The sequence below is a fragment of the Mustela erminea genome, chromosome 14 (genome assembly GCF_009829155.1).
Source record: "Mustela erminea isolate mMusErm1 chromosome 14, mMusErm1.Pri, whole genome shotgun sequence".
Taxonomy (NCBI): domain Eukaryota; kingdom Metazoa; phylum Chordata; class Mammalia; order Carnivora; family Mustelidae; genus Mustela; species Mustela erminea.
The window spans coordinates 7,484,801-7,505,846 of NC_045627.1; the positions used below are offsets into that span (position 1 = coordinate 7,484,801).

The window sequence follows — 21,046 nt, forward strand, 5'->3', positions numbered from 1 at the left end:
GGTGAGTGCTGTGAAGTGTATACACCTGGCGATTCATAGACCTGTACCCCTGGGGCTAATCATACATTATTTGTTAATTAAAAAAAATAAAATAAAATAAAAAGAAGTACAAACACATAAAAAAAAATTATTTGGAGGGATTCCTCCTTGTTTCTGCTGGATGACCTTGACCACCATACGGGTCTATGCACACCTTAGCAAGTCAAGTCTGGAGATCTGGACCACCCAGGGAACTGTAACCCAGGCTGCAATTCCATACAAGAGGAGCCCCCGGAACTGACCCGCACCCTTCTGGTGTAGTCCTTCTGAAGCCGGCCTTGGGAGAAGGGCCTCCTCGGGCCTCCTGAGCTTGCTCGGTCCCTGGGTATTAGGTATTCCTCTCACAAGGGCTGTCCGAGGACAGTGTCAGTACTCCAGGAGTGACAAATGCCCTCTAGGCGAGAGCTCCCCTGCTTATTTACCTCTCTGGCTTGGAATTCCCTATTAGCTTGTCAGCAATTTGATGCTTTAATTACTACACACATGTATGTGTGCGTATTTTTTTTTAACTCCATGATCACGAATAATATTTACAGGGTAAACACAGCATAGGATCCCTTTAGTGGTTGTTGATAATTTTATAGACTTTACACTTTAAAATGACTGCAAGAGTTAGTGGTACTAGATGATTCCCTGACAGGTCAGAAAACAGTTTCCACGGGCAGAATAGGAACCATGGACTACTTCATTTAAAAATGCTCTTGAGGGGCACCTGGGTGGCTCAGTCGGTTAAGTGTCTGACGCTTAGATTCGGCTCAGGTCATGATCTCATGGGTCATGAGATCAAGTACCGTTTCTAGCTCTGCAGTCACTGGGGAGTCTGCTTGAAGGTTCTCTCCCTCTGCCCCCTTCAATCGCTCTCTCCTTCTCTAAAATAAATAAATAAATCTTCTAAAAAAACTGCTCTTGAATGATATACCATTACCTCAGATAAACCTCATATATACTCTCTGCCACCACCGATTCAGAGGATGGAAGTACAGGTGTTCACTTGCATGAAGACAAGGTGGCCATGCTACTTAATTAGTGAAAAAAATGACTCAAGAGCAGCTATTTTAAAATCGATTATCACTTTTGGAAGACATTCTTCTCTAATATGTAAATGGCTTATAGATAATTCCTTATAACAAATCAACTTATTCATCCCTACCTAGAATCCATTTTAGAAGACAATCTTGGGGAATTGAACAGAACTTAACGATGTTCAGAGTTAAATATGCTTCACTAGGTAAGGAATGTATTTCATAAGATCCCCTTGAAAAGATTTTCTGACAGTCATTATTTTGGTCACATCCTACACAGCACTTGGGGAGCCCGTCTTTTGTCTGTGTTGAAGCTACTACAAATAAGAACATCCATACTTCTAGAATGCCGGTGCTCAGTGGGTTGGGAGAACAGCAAGCAGAATATGAGTTGCCTCCGGCTAGCCTCACAGGGACGGGGTCACAATGCATCCTTGTGGGATGCTGAGATGGTGAGGTGGTCCTTGAGAAAAAGTCGCAAGAACATCCATGAAAACCCACGGCTCCTCCCCTCAGAGCAAACAATGATAAAAGTGCACAGCTAAGATGCACTGTGGGACGTGGTTAACTAGTAACTTAATCTCGTGACTTGATTACCTAATACTACTACATTTAGGAGAAAGAGAAAACCCTCACGAATAAAGCTGAAAAATCTACTTTCAGGCAAATGTACAGCTGTGGGAAGGTAAGCAACATGAGCTTCGCAGGCTTACAATGGCTTCACCTGTCAAGGAGGCACATGTCTTGCCAGTTCCCACTGCGACAGCCGTGCCCCCTGCCGGCGCGTCTGGCGCATCCAGAGCTCTGCAGGGCCTGGTGACTCCTACGCCAACAACCTCATCTTCTCTCTAGCCCGACTACACACCATGTCAGCGTACACTGAGATTTCTGACGGGAAGAGTGGCGCTAAGGAAAACTGGGAACAAGGCTATGCAAAGTGCTGGGAAAAGCGAAAGAAAACAAAAGCAAAAGCAGCAGCTCCTGTTTGCAGAGCAGTCCGATGGCGTGGTGCGTGACCAGGAGCGCCCACGTGGACGGCTGCTCTCGCAGCGGGGATGAGAACGTATTTGGAGAGCACAAGAAACAAAGGGTGTGTTTAGCAGATAAATGTGATGTCTGGAGTCACTATTAGAGATGTTGTAAGAGGCCAAAGAAGACATTCCAACGGTTAAGACACTTCCCTGCGGAGACCTTGGCATTCTTTTCATGCTGGAATATGAGAACTTGCCTCTGTCTCCCTCTCCTGCCCTGCTTTGACCCCGGCTCCCAGCATCTAATACTCTAAACTACACATAAAAGTATTTGCTAGCCCCCAAGTTACCATGTCTTTGTTTCCAGGTTGTGGGTTTCCTGTGCTGACATACTCTTTCCTCTTTCCTCCACTTCGTAAAATGATCGTTTAAGATCCAGCTCAGGTGGAACTTTCCGGGCTTTCTGACAACCGGCCCCAGCTCTGTGCTCTCTGTTCTCAGAGCACACACATCAGTGTCCTGTAATAACTGGTACGTGCCTTCCTCCTGCAAAGAGCCCTGCACCAAAGCCCACCTGGGCCACTATGGTGGGCACCCTTGCCTCCAGTCTCACACCCCCAAGTGCTGTTTCTGGCAGGCGCTACAGTGGGCTTCCTAAAATGCTTATAGATCATATTACAACTGCTTAACACATTTTGATGGCTCCTTAGGCTAAGAGATGGACACAGTATTATGGTCACATTTATACCCCAAGGATCATGGGAAAGAATCTTAATAAGAGTTTAAAAGGGAACAAACTTGGACAGAAAAGTAAGAGGAGCCCAGTATCACCCCATGCTAGGAAGATTGGTTCTGCCCAGTAGAACACATTTAATAATTTAATGGAGAAAACTGTCATGGGGGGGAAGCAAAAGAAAGTTCTAGACTAAAATAATTATCCCAGTTCTAGAAGGAAAAGAAAGAAAAATTATCACCCTAAATTTGCTATTTATCCTCAGCAGCACCATCGAGAATTGATTCAAGAAAGGAACAACAGTAAATTAAAAGAAATATTGCATAATATATCTTTTCTTCACTAGACTGTTTTAATTTTCAAATTAAAAATTAGTCCTGGAAATTCAGCAAATGGCTAAAATGAATTTCTTCCAGTAAGTGGTGGAAATCAAGATGGGCTCCTTGGATTTTGCTATAGTTCAGAGACTGTAGGAAGGTTAAATATTAGGTGTTCTAAGCTTCCAAATTTTACAGAGTCTTGTAGTGTACTCCTAAGCTTGCAGGCTGACACTGAGAATACAGGAAGCATCACAGTGTCATGAAAAAGCGTAAATACAAAACAGATCATGATGCAAAATACTATGTCTTTGACACTAAAAGATAGGATTGCTATAATTATTGTCAGAAATTTTCATGATCCTAATAAACCTAAAACTAAAGAGTCAGATATGTGACCTTTCACATTTTAAGAGCTTACAGGAAGAAAAGATTAAAGAACAAAAGATTGAAGTACAAACATTTTCAGTTAATCTTATACCAATGAATTACACTTCTGAAGCCTTTTCTTCTTCTCATGAGCATGAAAATCCCAAACTACTCACAAAATGAGCCCAGGACCTACCGTGCTGCTGGTAAACCTGTTAGCATAAGCCGTGATGACCCCGCATTTGCTTCCGGTGAACAGCTGGCAGCTGTCAGGCACCCAGGCACAACTCGTCACCTGTGGGTGAGGACAAACCAAAGATCATGGTGTTGAAAAGCATGAGAAATGTTTCTACTTCTCTAATGGTTATTTAAAAATATATAACCACAAAATTTAATAAACATTTTATTTGAACTAATTAAAAATGTGCAAGATATGATAATATTCTGTAATGTTAAGCCAGATGCTAAAGGCTAGTTAAAATGTGTTACATCATCATCTATGATTTTATACTTTTCTCTACACACACACACACACACACACACAGAGCCACTTGTTCCTCAGAAATTTAATGATCCAGGATTGATGAGGTCCAAGGTTGAGTGTGTGTGTGTGTGTGTGTGTGTGTGATGTGTATATATGCGTGGTTTCACATTTTACTTTTTTTTCTTTTTTCTGCTTTTGGTGGGGAATTGGGGTACATACAAAGAGAGAGGTATTGCTTCTAACAGTTCTAAAGATTGTTAAATAGGAGACAAAGGAAAGATAAACATGGAGAAAAAAAATCTCAGATTATTCCTTTGGGACTGTAAACTCTTCAGTCCTAACCATGGAGGTGCTCTCATTCAGGACCACTCAACTCTCTGGCCCAATAAGTCTTCCTCTGGCTCTGGTAGCCTGCTGACCCCCAGTACCGGTCCCCAGCACCTCTGCTCCCATGGGTCACTTCTCCACTCCCACCTGTCCCAGAGCCTGCGCTCATGCTGCACTGTGCTAAGGGGACAGAGGCCATCAGCCACAGATCTCATCCCCTTCCTTCCTTTGTGCCTCAAGTGTCTTGGTGCTTCTCCTGATTTAAAGGAGGAAGCTCCTCTGCTTTTAAGGGCAAACCCGCCCCATACGAGAGTTCCTCCAGATTTTGTCCTCGCTCTCAGACTTTCAAGTGGTCTCTTGCTGGCTTCTTCCCCCGGGCCTGCAAACGTGCTTGAGTGTCTGCTACATTAACAATGACCTTCTTTCATCCTGGCTCTTCTTAATTCTTGAAACATCATCAGAGTTCACTGGACCCAATTTCACTGTTTGAATTTATTTCTTGAATAGTTCTAACTATTTGTAAGGATTAATATTTCATGACTTATATTCTTTTTTAGAGGCCTTCCAAAGAACAAAGAGAAAATATGTTTTTTTTAATATATATTAGAATAAAACTCAGTGTCTTAGCATTACCATATGGGTCTACTAAACCCTTTCAACCCTTTCATAAACTTAGGTTTAATGTAAACCTAAGTTACATTACAGGGTTTTAATAATCTCATCTTCCTTCTGTCTTGAAACATTATGCTGTTTCATCACTGTAGGAATTATGTCATGACTATTAAACAATTATTCCCAACTCTGCTAGAGCAAAACAAACAGGGAAATGCAGAACAATGGATCTCCAGGAAGGATAATGTAATCTGTGAAATAAACCATCATCTTTTGGTTTTCTGATCGTACTGTCCAAAGAGTGTTGTCATCTTTCAAGAAAATATAAAGGAAGACTGGAGACACTGCTTCGTACTCTGCTTTTAGCTTTCCTGAACACAGCTGGGAATTCAGAATTTCTCATGTTCTACTGATAACAGAAAAGAGAATGAAATTGACAGAGGACTAGGTTTCACAATTATGAGATGAGTCAGAAGGCAAAGAGACGCCAGAACTCTAATCTCTAACCATGAGACTATGATTGTAGAAGTGAGATCTGAGTGTGGGTCCTCATATGATAACATCCTGGATGAATTTTCTCAAACTAGAGAACCACGTAGAGGACAATATATTTCTAAGGAAATATATTGCCGTTTGGTGCAAGTTCTTGATCACAGAGTATTTTGCTAGAAGAATCTGGACAATGCTGTTTTGCTAAAAGGACTTATGGCAGTTTTCTTTCATCTTTAATGATGCTGATGTGTCAAACTTTACATAATAGAAGTAATTTTGCAATGCTCAAATTCTTACTAAAATTTCTAATAAGGTTGTTTTCCACTGTCCTTATGTTTAGTTTTATTAGTTTACTGATAATTAGATAACAAAAGGTGATGACCATTTTTTTGGGTATATTGAGGGTTACGCATGTAAGTCATTGCCTTCCTTTCCTTTTACTGCTAAAACTCCCCACAAGTGGCAGCTTACTCCATTCCTAACATGCTCAGGGAATGGGGAAATATTAGGACACATGAATAGGCAGGAGATGTTATGAAGGTAATGGGAATCAGGAAATGGCAAAAGAATTTCCCATTGTTTAACATACAATTTAGTATGGGAAAAAGTTGTGGCAGTATTTGTGTGTGTCCATACATGCACACATATATATGTACACATACACACACACAGTATATATACAATTGGAAATATTTTTACAATGCTTTAGGAGAGAATAGTGGGGGGTACTATTACCCCAGTTTCAAAGAGGAAAGAACCTTAAGTTTGGAAAGGTTAAGGCACTTGCCAAAGGCTACAGAGTAAATAATAAAGGCAGGACACTAACACAGCAGATCAGACGGCTTTAATTGGGCCCCATGCTCTTTCTACCCATTGTGATGCCTAAACACCTAGTTTAATAGTCAAAACCAGGTACAGAAGACTGCACTCTGGTTATAGAAAATGACACAGTGACAAAAGACAAGTGAACCTTGAGAAGAAAGTGGTGCTGATTTTGTTCCAATACTGCCAGTCGCTGACGCTAAGTGCTTATAATACTCATGAGATACTAGGGAGAAGACATCTCAGTGAGATACTAGGGAGAAGACAAATTTTGGGGACACAGAATAGCAACAGTCAGAAAGGTCTGAGCACTGTAAACAAGGCCTAAGTCCAGCGTCACCAGCTTCCAGACTGTATTAACGGCAGAATATTAAAGACAAGCTGCTCTCAGTCTGACCCCTTTCTAGAGCATTACACTTAATTATTACGATAAAGTACTCTGTAACAAAGTTTACCTGATACTGTTGTGAACTTTGTATAAAGTTTATTGGAGGCTCGCTTTGTTTACTCTTCAGCCTTAAAATGTTATCAGCATATCCCCAGCTCAGGATGGCCGACCACTGAATGTCAGTACTGTTCATGCTTCTCACACCTCAAAAAGGAGAAAGAAAAGCATCAGACTGCCACTGCTCAACTGTTATTTGATAGCCCCCCAAAATGGCAGGTTAAGAGCTGAAGTTTGCACGGCAGAACACAGTATCTTTCCAGAGCAAATCATCTTTGTATTTATAAGATGGATGGATTTAAGTTGGTTTTATTCCTTTAATGCTAATGGGATTTTAAGAGTGGAATCTGAATTCTTTTTCACTCATGGTGTTTGGTTAAGGCTTATCTGATTTAGCACCAAAATGTCTGTTCAGAAATTTTTATGGAAGACAACAATAGTCCAGCTTATTCTGTTCATGTTCTATCACACTTCTACTTTTAAAAATAAATATAAACTAGACACCGTTTAAGTAACTTTGTAGCTACCACCTGCTGATAAATCAGTATGGACAACTGTCGATACTGTAAAGAACACTGCCTCCCTAAAAGCAACACCTGTCCTGGGAAGGGACCATTTAATCCTGTCAACTGCCAGGGCTTTGCAGAGCAGACAGATTTGATGAGTTTCTGCTCTTTTCCTCTTCCTCTTTTTTCCAACATAGTTTTATGTCTTTTGGGATAAAGATTTGGAGATTTTGACATCCCTTTTCAGTACTATTCATAATCTATGCCTTGTTGGTATGCTGGATATAGCTAATGCAACAGAAATGCTAGAACTGATGCTGCCCTGGAAATTTGCACTGCTTAAGTCGCTTAAGGAGAGAGAATGGGCCTTATTTATTCCAGCACCTAGCAAAATAAGCCCACATATAAAGGAATGAAACAAATACATATTTGTTGAAAGGAGCAATACTACAGTGAAAATGTAATTCACAGATTTTTGTCTTCTTTTGTTGAGTATAATACCAAATGCTGACATCAGTTTTACAATAAAGGAACTGGAACATACCCACTTAATAAAATCCCCTCTAAATCTAAGGTGCTAGGGAAAGGAACCACATTTCATGAGTCTCAGGGCCTCTCAAATTCAACCATAATGCCTGGCATGTAGCGGGCACTTCAATAGCCCTTGTGCTCAATGAATTAAGTACATCTAGTAACTGCCCCCAGTTTCTCATTCTAGCACTTACAAGATGCACCACCTCTTTTTTTTTTTTTTTTTTTTTTTAAGAAAAATAAACTTCTCCTTTACCTACTAGGACAGTGACTCTTAAACAGGCGTTTGCAAGAAAATGGCATTTCTTGCATGCCTGGGCTTGGACTTGAGCCCTAGAGGTTCTGACACTGTGTGGCTCAAATGAGACCCAGGCAAGTATATTTTGGAAAAAAGGGATCTCAGGCAATTTGGAGACACAATTTTTGAGTAAGAGTTTAAGGTCATCAAAACCATCGCAGTTACATTATTCTTGATAAAGCAGCGCTCAGTACCTTGCAGCTGTCACACGTGACCTGACACCCATCTGTAAGTGGGGCTCTTACTCCTAAGGCTGCTATGGGGTGGGTGAGCACTCCTCTCGCTCCTCTGTAATGTGCAGCAGTGAGAGCTCACACAGTCCCCAGAGAGCCCCAGGGTGCTTATGGCCTGATGGACCTTTACTGAGCACTTAGGAGGAGTCAGGCACTGTGCTAATCATTACCTACATTATTTCATTAAATCTTTTTTTTTTTTTTAAGATTTTATTTATTTATTTGACAGGCAGAGATCACAAGTAGGCAGAGAGGCAGGCAGAGAGAGAGGAAGGAGCAGGATCCCCGCTGAGCAGAGAGCCTGATGCGGGGCTTGATCCCAGGACCCTGGGATCATGACCTGTGCCTAAGGCAGAGGCTTTAACCCACTGAGCCACCCAGGCGCCCCATATTTCATTAAATCTTTATAGTAAATTACCCTGTGAGGTCAATCCTTTTGTTATTCCCGATTTATAGATCAAAAGCCAGGATTTAGAAGGTTTACATAATTTTCTCAAGGTCAAACAGCTAATAAGAGCTGGGATGTAAACTCAGGGTTCTGCGCCTCCTGAGGCCAGTGCCTTGTATCTGTTGTGTTATACTGTTGTGTATTACAATCTGTTGTATTATACTGCTTCCCCACACAACCTAGGTGCTGGCAAGCCCCAAGTACATTCTACAAGGGAATAAAGCATAATTTGAATGAACACTACTACTAAGGGCTCTGACTATAGTGCCACAAATAAGATAGGCTGACAATGACATCTGACATATTACGTTCCGTCATGGTAAGTGGTAACACCAGCCCTTTCTCTTCTGTTCAACAGAGACAAACTTCAATCCAGTCTAATTTTTTTTTTTTTAAAGATTTTGTTTATTTATTTATTTGACAGACAGAGATCACAAGTAGGCAGAGAGGCAGGCAGAGAGGAGGAAGCAGGCTCCCCGCCGAGCAGAGAGCCCGATGCGGGGCTCGATCCCAGGACTCCGGGATCATGACCCGAGCCGAAGGCAGAGGCTTTAACCCACTGAGCCACCCAGGCGCCCCAGGTCTAATTTTTTAAGAGCAAATTATTGACACATTTTGGTACTTTAAGTATTATTTGTAGTAAATTGTCACACATCTCACAACTAACCGCAACACTGATATTACAATAGTTATGATTATACAGATTTACCCAGTCCTACTAAGTCACCAAAATTAAAGAAAATGATAAGCAGCCTCTCCTACTGCTAACAAGTATAAAGGCAATCATTGATTCTATGATATAAACAAGAGAAAGTCTACAAAGAACTGTGGTCCAGCCAGCACACTTAATTTCTCTGAGTGCCCTCTGCTCGACGTGGGTACCACATCCGTACAGTGCAGAGTTGTACGTGGTAGGAGGCTACACGGCCCCCCAAGGGGCATGGTGCCTCAAAAATCACGTTAAACCCAGTGTGACTGTCAGGAGGCATCTAGTCCACACGCTGGCTTCTAGGCACATCTGCACATGCCTGAAACAGTCGAGCGTCATCACTGATTTGAGTGCCCATGCCCAAGCCTAGGAAGCAGGGAGAGTTCTTTCCCATTAAACGGAATGGTTAATTACATTTACCATGAAGTAATTACAGCACTTTCCCAGGTGTTGCTGTTAGCGAGTCAGTGTACTGAGGGTGAGAAAAGGATTGCTTTCCAGGCACACCTATTTTTAAAACCTGTTTTCAAGGCTAGCGCGACTTCCTTGTTTTGTTTCATTCTGTTTGTTTTAATCTCCTGACTATACCTTCTGAGGTACGAGCTTTGCTAAATAACTGTGCCTATTCTGCGATTCAAGAGTCTCAAAAGATACATTTCTCTAAGACTGATACTCTTTTAATCTTGTGAGCCTAACCATTTATTCTTGTCTCTGACTCTTCCTCTCTCATTCCAAACGGCGCTACATTTAATCTCCCCCCTTTTCCCCATGTGGTGTGTTTAATTCCTACTTTGCACTAAATAGCCACAAATTTGAACGATTTTTCACCATGGATTCAACACTTGCAAATAAAATAGTGGCATGGAGGAGCTGAAAACATCAAATCCCATGAAAAATATACCTAGAGTGATTCTCATTATGTTTTCTTGTACCTTGTTCTTTGCTGTACGTCATCAGAAGACAGAAATTTTGGGATAAACCACAGATGGCTCTCGTGGGCAGAGCCTGGAGGGAACCAAATCTTTCTCCGTGGGGCTGGCTGAAGCAGACCACAGGTACGGGAGCACTTGGAGAGCCTACATACTCCCCCCACTTCAAGCCTTTTATCCAGGACAAAGGACTCTAAAACAGGAAAATAAAAAGTATGATTTTTTTAAAAAAATGTAAATTTAGAGTGACTTCTAATTTGAATTCTAAACAAAGAGTAAGCAGCCTGATTATAAGCCCTTTGTAAGCAAACATTATTTTATATATATTTTTTGACTTCCCCCATACTTAGCATATAGAAGTATACGCTCCTTGTTGCTAGACACAGCGATGAAAATTCATACAAAGCCCTGGTCCTCATGGAGTTGCCTTCCAGCTGGGAGAAGGGGCAGACCAGAGGTAAACAGACAGAGGCTCAGCAGGGGCTGAAAGCTCTAGCAAGAGGGAGGGAGAGGACTGAGAGCACGGGAGCTGCTATCTTAGATTTGGGGTCAGGGAGCTGAGGAGAGGATATCTGAGCAGAGACCTGAAGGAAATGAGACAGCAGAATGGGGCTCATCTGGGGACAGGCCATCCTAGGTGGAGGAAACAGTCGACACAAAGGTTCTGAGGTGGGAATGAGGCCAGTCAGTACCAGGGTCCCACTGTGAGCGGACACACGGCTCTGATCTTTACACATACCAGCTGCAAAGTTAGTTAGCACTAAGTGTAGTGTAGATTAAATGGCACTTATTACTTTTTAGGGATGTGCTATTAAATTATTTTGGCACAAAAAAAGAATAGAATAAAGTCAACTACGAAGCACAACATTGGTGATCTGGTTTGGGCAAAATAACATTATGCTGAGATCGATCGATCTATCTATCACATCATACTGGTGTTTGAAATTTGAATTTTACTGGTTCTATTGCTCTGGTTTGTGTTTAACATGCAAATTTAACACATGTGAGCTCTGAACATAAAGGATTTACATGTCTTCTGTGTTCTACATTTACTGTATTTAAGTAACATTATTTTAAGAAACAACTGTCAAGACAAGGTCTGTGAAAGCCATTTTCTCTTAAAATGGGTCACAGTTTCCTGCAGTCGGGGATGTGTTGCTTTATTTCTCCACAAAGGTTCTTCCCAACCTCTCTCCCATGCCTTTCCATTTTCTGCTATTCCTCTCCACAAACCTTTACATTTTATAATTCGTGGTCTCCCATCCTCTGCTGCTTTTATGATGAAGAATTTAGCTGAGGGTAAGAATCCATTTTCCTTTAATGGTTTGCCTGCTTTGTTTTGTATTTCAAAGTAAAAACTATGCCTACTTTCTAGTTTAAGAGGCAATACTTCTCACCGTTAATATGGGGGGGGGGCGTCCAAAGACATACGTAAGGTTCTCCCTTCACTGTAGGTCACAACACCCACACTTCTAGTGAGTACTTTTGGTGGAAGGTGGCCAAAGGCCTGCCATGCACGTGTGTACAGCCATACCCACACTCGGACCACTCTCCAGTCCTGGACGCCTTCTCTCCTCTGGTGGGCAGGTTCCTGTTAGGCCACTGCTCCGGCAGGCTTTCCCTGCTACTAGCCCCCTAGGGGCTGGCCACCTGACTTGAGCTCCCCAGAGCCCTCCTCTCAGGGACAGGGACAGCCTTTACCACACACAGGACACTGCCGCTCACAGCACATCTGCATTTGCTGGCTGCAGTGTACCCTGCTGGCCGGGACCCTTCTGTTCACTAGAGCCTCGGAGGGGGCCTGACAACTGCGGGGTTGAGTCAACTTCTGCCGAATTCTATTGAAATTCAAAACCATGAGAGACTGTGGACTCTGAGAAACACACTGAGGGTTCTGGGGGGAGGTGGGGTAGGGGTAGGGTGAGCCTGGTGGTGGGTATTACGGAGGGCACGGATTGCATGGAGCACAGGGCGTGGTGCATAAACTATGAATTCTGGAACACTGAAAAGAAATTAAAGAAAATAAAATGGGGGAAAAAGAAATAAATTCAAATGACATACCGGATAGGTGATTTCTTTGACCTGTTCTCGGGTTTCCCTGAAAGCAAACTGCACTAGTAACCCCACAGCAGCAGGAAGCTCTCCTTCAAGGTTGAGCTTGGATCCAGGCCTGCTGGCGTGCGCCGACTGGAACAACTGGCGAGGGGTCTGGCCGTAGGTTTTTATCATGGTTTCCAGCGCTCGCCTCTGAACGGGATCTTCAACTGCAGAGACATCCATTCCAAAATACGTCTGCACGGTGAGAGAGTAGAAGAGAACAAGAGGTTTGTCAAAATCAAGGTTGGCAATGACACCAAAGGGGAAACAACAATGTGTTTTATTCTCTAGATAGTAATTTACTGTCCTCTATTTCAAATGGAAATGGTTTTTAAATGTTTTGATCAGTTAGCATCAGAAACTAAATAATGTTTCATATGTCAATTATACCTCAATAAAAAATGAGGTTTTTTCTTTGGTGTTTTCTTTCAATGAAGACAGATGAAAAAAAAAAGCAAGATTTTCACTTGAGTTGATCCAAAATAACAAGCAGATTAGCAAGTGGATGTATTTTTTTCTGTAGTTGCCTGTCCGATATTGGTCAGAAAACTAGAGTGAAGGGGTTTGTCAAAATCATTTCAGGTGGTCAACAAAATTGAACAAGACAATTTCAGCTTATGGCAACACAGACGCAGAAGAAAAGTAGATGACCCTGACCTGCCCCGATTTTCTCAATTTGTACAAATGAGGACTAGAAGTTCAAAGCCATTTGTATCTGGCCTTTAATTATGTGACAGCCAAATACTCTTTTGTTCTTGGACATTAATGTGCTCAATGAAAGATTTGGATTACTCTTCTCTCAAGACACAACAGCTAATTTCAGAGGATGATGTTCTGTGCTAACTCATGTCAGGGCCAAGGACAGGCTGCCCAAAGATGGACCACTTTGGCCTATTGATTTTATTTTATTTTAAAGATTATTTATTAGAGAGCGTGTGCACGAGCAAGAGAGAGCACATGCAGGGTTAGGGCAGATAGAGGGACAATGAGAATCCTAAGCAGGCTCCATGTAGAGCCTGACACAGGGCTCTATCTCACGACCTTGAGACCATGACCTGAGCCAAAATGCAGAGTCAGATGCTTAACCAACTGAGCCACTCAGGTACCCGAAGCATATCAATTGTTTTAAATAAGTTACTTAGGAGACAGCTTGTATATGGAGACCCAGACCCTCCTCCGTTCCCCTGAGAGCAGGAAATAAATTTTCCATGTGAAAGGTAGCCTCCCCATAGCAGGAGGTAAAGAGCTATCCTTATGACTGGAGATGGGAAATTTAGAGTGGAAAAGACTGGATAAACAACACTTGCTACTTTTTATTAATTTGCTGTCCCAGCCCAAATTCTGTTTAGAGATCCTTACTAACTGAAGCTCCCAAAGTTAAGTTTTCTTTGCCCTATCAATTCCTCATAGATCCTTTGTTTCTCTGTCTAAAAAGTGTAAAAACTGTCTGCCTTGGTCATTTCTTGAGGTCTTGATTTCATTATTGACCCTCTGCACATAATTGAACTCCAGTTTTTGTTGTTGTTGTTGTTTTTTCCTATTAATCTGTCTTATGTGAATTTAACTCTTAGGCCAGCTGGGAGATGTTGAAGGGTAGAGGAAGAATTTCTCATTCCCTTCACTCACACACACCATGTTGGAGATGTCCATGAATATCAACTATTGAGGCATCTATATAGACATTAGTAAGGAGCCTAGATTTTTGAGGTCTCTCTCTCTCTCTTTTTCCTGGGCAGAAGAGTTAGGGATTTGAACACTAGTATCACTGAGACCCAAGTAAAATTCTTCTGATTTCCATTCTGTAAGCTCAAGACCAATGCATGTCGGCCTCAGAGAGGATTATCTGAATCTTGATTTCCTGTCTCTGTTTGCTTTGGAGGTTTTCACATGCGCTGCTAAAACGGACTAGAAGGTTGGAGGGGAGAAGGCTGGGATGTGCTGCAAATCCCTTTAGCCTCCCTCACCCCATCTTGGTGACGCTGCCAGCGGAGGAGGTGACGCTGCCAGCGGAGGAGGCGATGCTGCCAGGGGAGGAGGCGGGAGGACAGACAGCTTCACCTCCCTGGCAGGAGATGGAGGACTGGATAAGAAACAAAGTCAAAGGATTCCATTTTGACCAAGGCACTGTAGGGAGAGTGCTGTCCTCTGTGAAGCACCTTCTTAGGACATGAAGCTGAAGAGAAAGGTGTGTGTGGGAGGGTGGTCAGGGCGATAATCAGACTGGAAGAGGAGTAAAGATTCAGGACTTGGCATGGTCCTTTTTTGCCTTCCTCAGTGTTAGAATTTAAAAAAAGACCGTGTAAAATGCTAAGTTATGGAAAAAGTCATCTGCTTAAAGTAATTACAGGAAAAAGGCAAAAATGAAGTTAAGATACGATGTTGGTAGGTAGTTCAAGAGAGTACTATTTAGGTTCTAACAAAAACTGGGGGTGATTCTGAAAAAGTGTGGTGAAAATTGCAAGCTCTTTAAGGTAAAGAGCGCTATTACAAGCTCCCTCCTCATGTTATCATCCCCTGGGGTGAGATGGAAAGCAATGTGCGTGTCTCCTTTCTGACTTCCTCAGAGAGAGTCAGGAGCTGGGTGCAGATCTGTCACGTCCTGGGAGTACCCGCTTGTACAACGCAGCTTTTAGCATTTCATCAGGCATAGCCAATTTCATTACATAACTAGACATAACCTTTCTGTAAATGCCAAAATAAAATCTCAAAGATTCCTTGGAAGTTAAGTAATCAACACTACTCTCCTTGCCACCCCCACCCCCTTGACTGCCTCCACAAGGGATCAAATACTTGTTAGAAATGCTTGTGTGGGACGCCTGGGTGGCTCAGTTGGTTAAGCAGCTGCCTTCGGCTCAGGTCATGATCCCAGCGTCCTGGGATCGGGCTCCTTGCTCAGCAGGGAGCCTGCTTCTCCCTCTGCCTCTGCCTGCCATTCTGTCTGCCTGTGCTCGTTCTCCCCCCCGCCAATAAATAAATAAAATCTTTAAAAAAAAAAAAAAAGAAAGAAATGCTTATGTAAGCATGGTCATTCTCAATGGCTGCTTGACTTGGTACACTAAAAAATTCAAATGAAGACTGGAATAATCCTCCAGCCAGAGCTTTAAAAAGTATATTTGAAAATAGTGTTTCTCTACATTCTATGGTATCAGTTTCTATGTGAACCTTATATATGAATGATGAATTATGATCAAAAGGCATTTCTACGTTCTTTAAAAAGATTAATGTTTCTTATATGTGGTTCTATGGTGCACATTATCCTGTATGGATTTCCTTCCTTATTTAGGAGGTTGGTATTATTGTTCAATTTTACAGATTTGTACATTTAGGTACGGAGAGGTTAAGCTATTTGCCCGAGGTCACACAGCTAGTGGCAGGGTCACAGGGTGAGGGCTTGAACTCAATTCTGAATTCAGAGACTGTGTAGGCAGTCACTGCACTTTCCTTGGCTCCATGAATTGTTATCAAATCCCTAGAACAAAGGCATAAACTCTATGCTTTTTAAAGTTCTAAAGTCCCAAACAAACAGTGACAAAAATGGTAAAATGACAATTATGTGGTATATTTCAGCATCCAGATACTTTTAATGTGAATTTTCACAAGAATAATTGAAAAGATATGCTAGGATCATAGGCGCAGAGTATAATGAGGTTAATGTAGAAATTCCTAGTTGGTTTTAAAGTTACATTTTAGAACAAATATGAAGGCAGGCCAAAAATTATACCTGAAGCCTTACTTTACTTTATACTACTCTTATGCAGAGAATTATGATTCACCCATGAAACTTTATTATTCCCCTTTTCCAAAACACTTTGCCATAACACTTCTTTTATCAGAGTCATCAGTAAATTTGTCTTATTCTGTCTCCTAGACCTTAAGTCTCTTAAGGATTTGAATTTTCTGCTATTTTAGAGGTATTTAAAATAATTACTAAGCAAAATGGACTAAAGAGATTTTTATTTTAAAACTGCTATTCAGGGGGCACCTGGGTGGCTCAGTGGGTTGAGGCCTCTGCCTTCGGCTCAGGTCGTGATCCCAGGGTCCTGGGATCAAGCCCCATGGCTGCGGGCTCTCCACTCAGCAGGGAGCCTGCTTCCCTTCCTCTCTCTGCCTGCCTCTCTGCCTACTTGTGATCTCTCTCTGTCAAATAAAACAAAACAAAACAAAACAAAACAAAACAAAACAAAACAAAACTGCTATTCAGGAATGGGTCTCTGGCATAAATTAGGTACAGAGTACATTCTCTGGGTTCATGTGCGCATTTTTGCAGCATTTGTCACAACGCTTGATGAACCTACTCAGAGAACTATAGCTAGAGGGGAAGTCCAAGATCCACCCCACCCTACCTCCTAATTACAAAGCTGGGGGAGCCGAGGGGCTGAACATCGTATGCAGGGGAGTAATAGCTCCTGAGCTGGACTCACAGTCTTGGAGTAGCCACTAGGCAACACCAGGCTATAGCTTTTTATAATTTGCCTTTTTGCCCCTCATTCCTTGAGGAATTTCCTTCTGGAGGCCTCATCTGGATCCCACTACCATATCTAGTAGGCACAACCACCCCAACTTTCCCTTCTTGCCCCACTGTCCCCAACTGAATCTTACTCACCTTCACACACCAGAGCCTACCAGATGAAATGTTTCCTCAATAGATTTCATTCTTTTTTTTTTTTTTAAGATTTTACTTATTCATTTGACAGAGAGAGACACAGCGAGAGAGGGAACACAAGCAGGGGAAGTGGGAGAGGGAGAAGCAGGCTTCCTGCCCAGCAGGGAGCCTGATGCAGGGCCCAGGATCCTGGGATCATGACCGGAGCCGAAGGCAGACGCTTAAGGATTGAGCCACCCAGGTGCCCCAGATTTCATTTCTTTTCTTTTTTCTTTCCTTTCCTTTTCTTTTCTTTTCTTTCTTTCCTTCCTTCCTTTCTTTCTTTTTCTTTCTTTTTTTTTTTAAAGATAGCCTATCTAGGACGTCTGGGTGGCTCAGTTGGTTAAGCAGCTGCCTTCAGCTCAGGTCATGATCCCAGCGTCCTGGGATCGAGTCCCACATCAGGCTCCTTGCTTGGCAGGGAGCCTGCTTCTCCCTCTGCCTCCGCCTGCCATTCTGTCTGCCTGTGCTCACTCTCTCTCCCTCTCTCTCTCTGACAAATAAGTAAATAAAATCTTTAAAAGATAGCCTATCTAACAACATCAAAAAGTACATGTGAAAGTGTAATAATTCTACTTCTAAGAATTTACATTGTGCCAAAAAGAGTTAAGGTGGTGGGCCCAAACTGCTTTCCTTGGAAGGGCCTACTTGCATGGTTGGCCCTTGGCTGGTATATGGCAACGTGGATTTCAGGAGAGTTCCCACCATTTCCTAACTGGGTAAGAGTGGCTTACTGTGTCTAAACTGTACAAACAGTGTGACTTATACTGAACACCTTTTCTCCTTCTTGAGGCCTGGGATTTCAGTACATGTAAGAGAGAGAGTGTTTCCACGACCACCCTTAGTAAAAACCCTGGGCTCTGAGTCCCTAATGAGCTGCCTGGCTTGACCACATCATACATGTTGTTGGAGGAAAGAAGCATGTTCTTTGTGATTTACTGGGGGAATACTCTTGGAAACTTGTGCCTAGGGTCCTCCAGCTTTGTCCTATACATCTTTTCCTTTTGATGATTCTGCATTGGACCCATCACTGTCATAAACCTTCTGTAAGTACAACTATTTGCCGAGTCTTGAAGTCCCCATTCAGCCTGGGGATAGTCTTGAGGAACCCCCGGTGAATAGCATCTTAGTTATTTTTAAAGAAGTGAAATATAAAACCTGAAAAGTCTTGGGTAGCAATTTAAGCTGTTGCTAATTCTCTTTGATAACTTGGGTATTTTAAAGAAATAGCCCCACAGCTAACTTTTTATTCCAGTTTTGCCTTATATAAATGCATATTTTTTAAAAGAGTCACTTACAGCAGGATGAAAAACGTTGATGGCTTGAACAGAAGCCTTCCCTTTTTGCTTATACCCGAATACCAAGTCAATCCACTGACAGATGTTCTGGGACACGTAGTCAGACTCTAGAGCCTGTCGATGAATGAGGATAAAAAGACGAGGATCGTTACGTGCCCAAGGAGGGAGGTTGACGTGATTAACCCGTTCACCGTTCTGACGCACACCAAAATCAAAACCTAAAAGAGAAGATTAATATTAATGCTTATCTCCCCAAAGCACACCTCATTTGGCCCACTGAGCAGGTCTTAAGACTTCCCCAAAACAGATATTATGTGCTATAACCAGGGAAAGCAGAGGCAAAGAGGAGAGTGACATCATTGTTCATCTATCTATCTACCTACTGACAGAAGTACATGGGTTAATGCTATCCTCATTATATTTGAGATATTTCAACTTTATTGTTCTACCACTTTATATCATATTGAAAAAACAGCAGAAAATCACTGCCATTTAATTTCAATATTATCAGAACTTCAAATGTAGTTAAGTACTTAAATATATATTCTATTCAATTATAAACTTGATTACAAAATTAAACTAAGGTGTTAGCATCATAATAAATTTAAGATTATATGTAGTAAATATTAGCATTCTGTAGCTTAAATAAATCCAATTAATGCAAAGTATACACATCCTAAGTGAACTATTAACTTTATGGTAAGTCAAGAGGTCTGTCCTAACATCATTTCCACTAAGCATTCCTATGGACAACAAACTTATTCCAACACATTGAATGAGAGGGTTCTTCTGTGATCTAAATAAGCTGTTCTCTAATTGTTTCATTTGTCTGCTAGTGTAAACAAAAATCTCAGAAGTGTTTGTTTAAAAAAAAAACAACTGTCCTAAAAGAAATGTTACAGAGATGTTTTTGTGTTACCTTTTATGGGCAGAAAATGTGAACAGCATAACAGAATAAAAATTAAAAAGGCTTTCTTAAAAGCTGATTACACTCCATATAAAATTAAGTTGCTGTCTGCCTCCTTCTAGATCTTGTGAAAACAGTTACAGGATATTCGCTAATTCTGGAAGTATTCTGAAATGATATGATGTGAAATATAAAGCAAGGGCTTATGTAAATGGACATGGAGTGAGGATGCGGGTCATCTCCAGAAGCTCAGCTCATCCTACAGGCAGCTGCAGAGTGATTTAAGACGGACTGGCCCAGAACCCCCAGAGCTCTCTGGGAGCAGCAGGAATCTACTGAAGTAACAATAGTGAGTGAGACCTCTAAGGGCTGAGTTGGGGAGGGGCTGAGCAGCAGGGGTCTGTATAAACTCAAATTCTCAACTGTCAAATGCTCTGTGGGCCCATCACGGGTGGGCACTCTTCACACACAGCAGATGACTAGGGGACTAATCAAAGGCTTAATGGAATGCCGATAGGAAATGACATGATGTACATGAAAGCAAACAGTGTTTTCCAAAAATAGCTATAACAACCCTTGCTGTGCTGCATGCTTTTCCGGAATCTCGCTACTCTCCCATCAAGTAGCAAAGTTTATGCTCCTTCCTTTTGAATGTGGGCAAGGCACTTGTGACCAGAACGCAGGTGTGCCACTCTGTGACCTCCAAGGTGAGGTTCGTAGAGGCCGTGCAGCTTCTGTTCATTTCTCTCTTGGGACACTCGCCTTTGGAAGCCCCAGTTGCCGAGGAGAATGTCCAAGGCCTCCATGCCATGAGGAAACCCAAAATGGTCCACGTGGAGAGACCACATGGAAAACCACGGACACTACATGAGAGAGATGCCTGCCAGCCCCCAGCTGCTCTGATCCCGACTGGTCCAGCTCCAGCTCCAGCTAATCTGAATGCACACCCTGAGCCCAAACCACTGAAGGCTCAGGGAGGAGCTGCTCCTGAATTTCTGACCTGCGAAACCTGTAATGATAATCAAATTCTTATTGCTTTGAGGCCCTAAGTGTTGGAGGCATTTGTTATGCAGCCAGAGATAACGGAAACATACATAGAAGAAACCATGGACAGAGAAAACAAGCATAGACTGAAATGAGTCCCAAGCCGAAAGCCACCAGGCAGGTACTACAAAGTGCGGGTGCCAACAGCCCATTAAGGCGGTTCTCATCTGGGCAACACTATGAACCGTGCTCCGGGTGATGAGGCACATGGATATATTAACGGTTCTCCAAACAGCTCCAGAGAGGCCAGTTAGCATAGAATAAAATTCTAAAGGAATTTTCCCAACACTAACTTCTCTAAAGATACCATTATCAATTGCATATATTCCTAAAGGTCACATAAAAATACAAAATTAAGCAATGTAGAAAAATGACCCACAAACATCTCTCAGAGGAATACCTGATCTTCTACTAAAAAATAGGTAAGGTGGGCCCAGATTGTTGGTCATTGGCATCACGGAAACTGGATTTTATCCTCTATTATCCCTTATTGGTATTAGAAGATTCTGGCTAGGGTGTTTTATTTCTAAGTTGGTCACTCCGCATAAAGTCATTGAGATTTTGGTTAACTTACATTGTGCTTCAATAAATTCATGACTTATTTTTTTAATGAGCACATGATAACCTTTGCAATCAGGGAAAAAAGCATTTCTGTAATAAAACTAAAGTACATTTTACAGATATCTTTAATAGGTAAAAGTTACCAATTTTCCACACATATTTGGTCCTGTAAAATAGTTACAATCTTCATGCTTGCTTGGAAATAAAATG

General features: G+C 42.0%; 1 protein-coding gene across 7 annotated transcripts in view; it reads right to left on the bottom strand.

Annotated features, from left to right (window-relative positions):
* LYST (lysosomal trafficking regulator) overlaps nt 1–21,046 on the bottom strand; it is a 174,117-nt gene that overhangs the window by 13,388 nt on the left and 139,683 nt on the right. For 6 of the 7 annotated variants that reach the window (XM_032313704.1, XM_032313702.1, XM_032313699.1 and 3 more), the window contains 5 exons: nt 18,325–18,542; nt 12,349–12,579; nt 10,291–10,480; nt 6,644–6,780; nt 3,648–3,746 (listed from right to left, as the gene is read on the bottom strand). In XM_032313704.1, coding sequence (XP_032169595.1) covers nt 3,648–3,746; nt 6,644–6,780; nt 10,291–10,480; nt 12,349–12,579; nt 18,325–18,542 — 875 coding nt within the window. Of the gene's footprint in view, nt 1–3,647; nt 3,747–6,643; nt 6,781–10,290; nt 10,481–12,348; nt 12,580–18,324; nt 18,543–21,046 lie in introns of those variants that run through there. The other variant, XM_032313705.1, reaches the window with a different exon arrangement.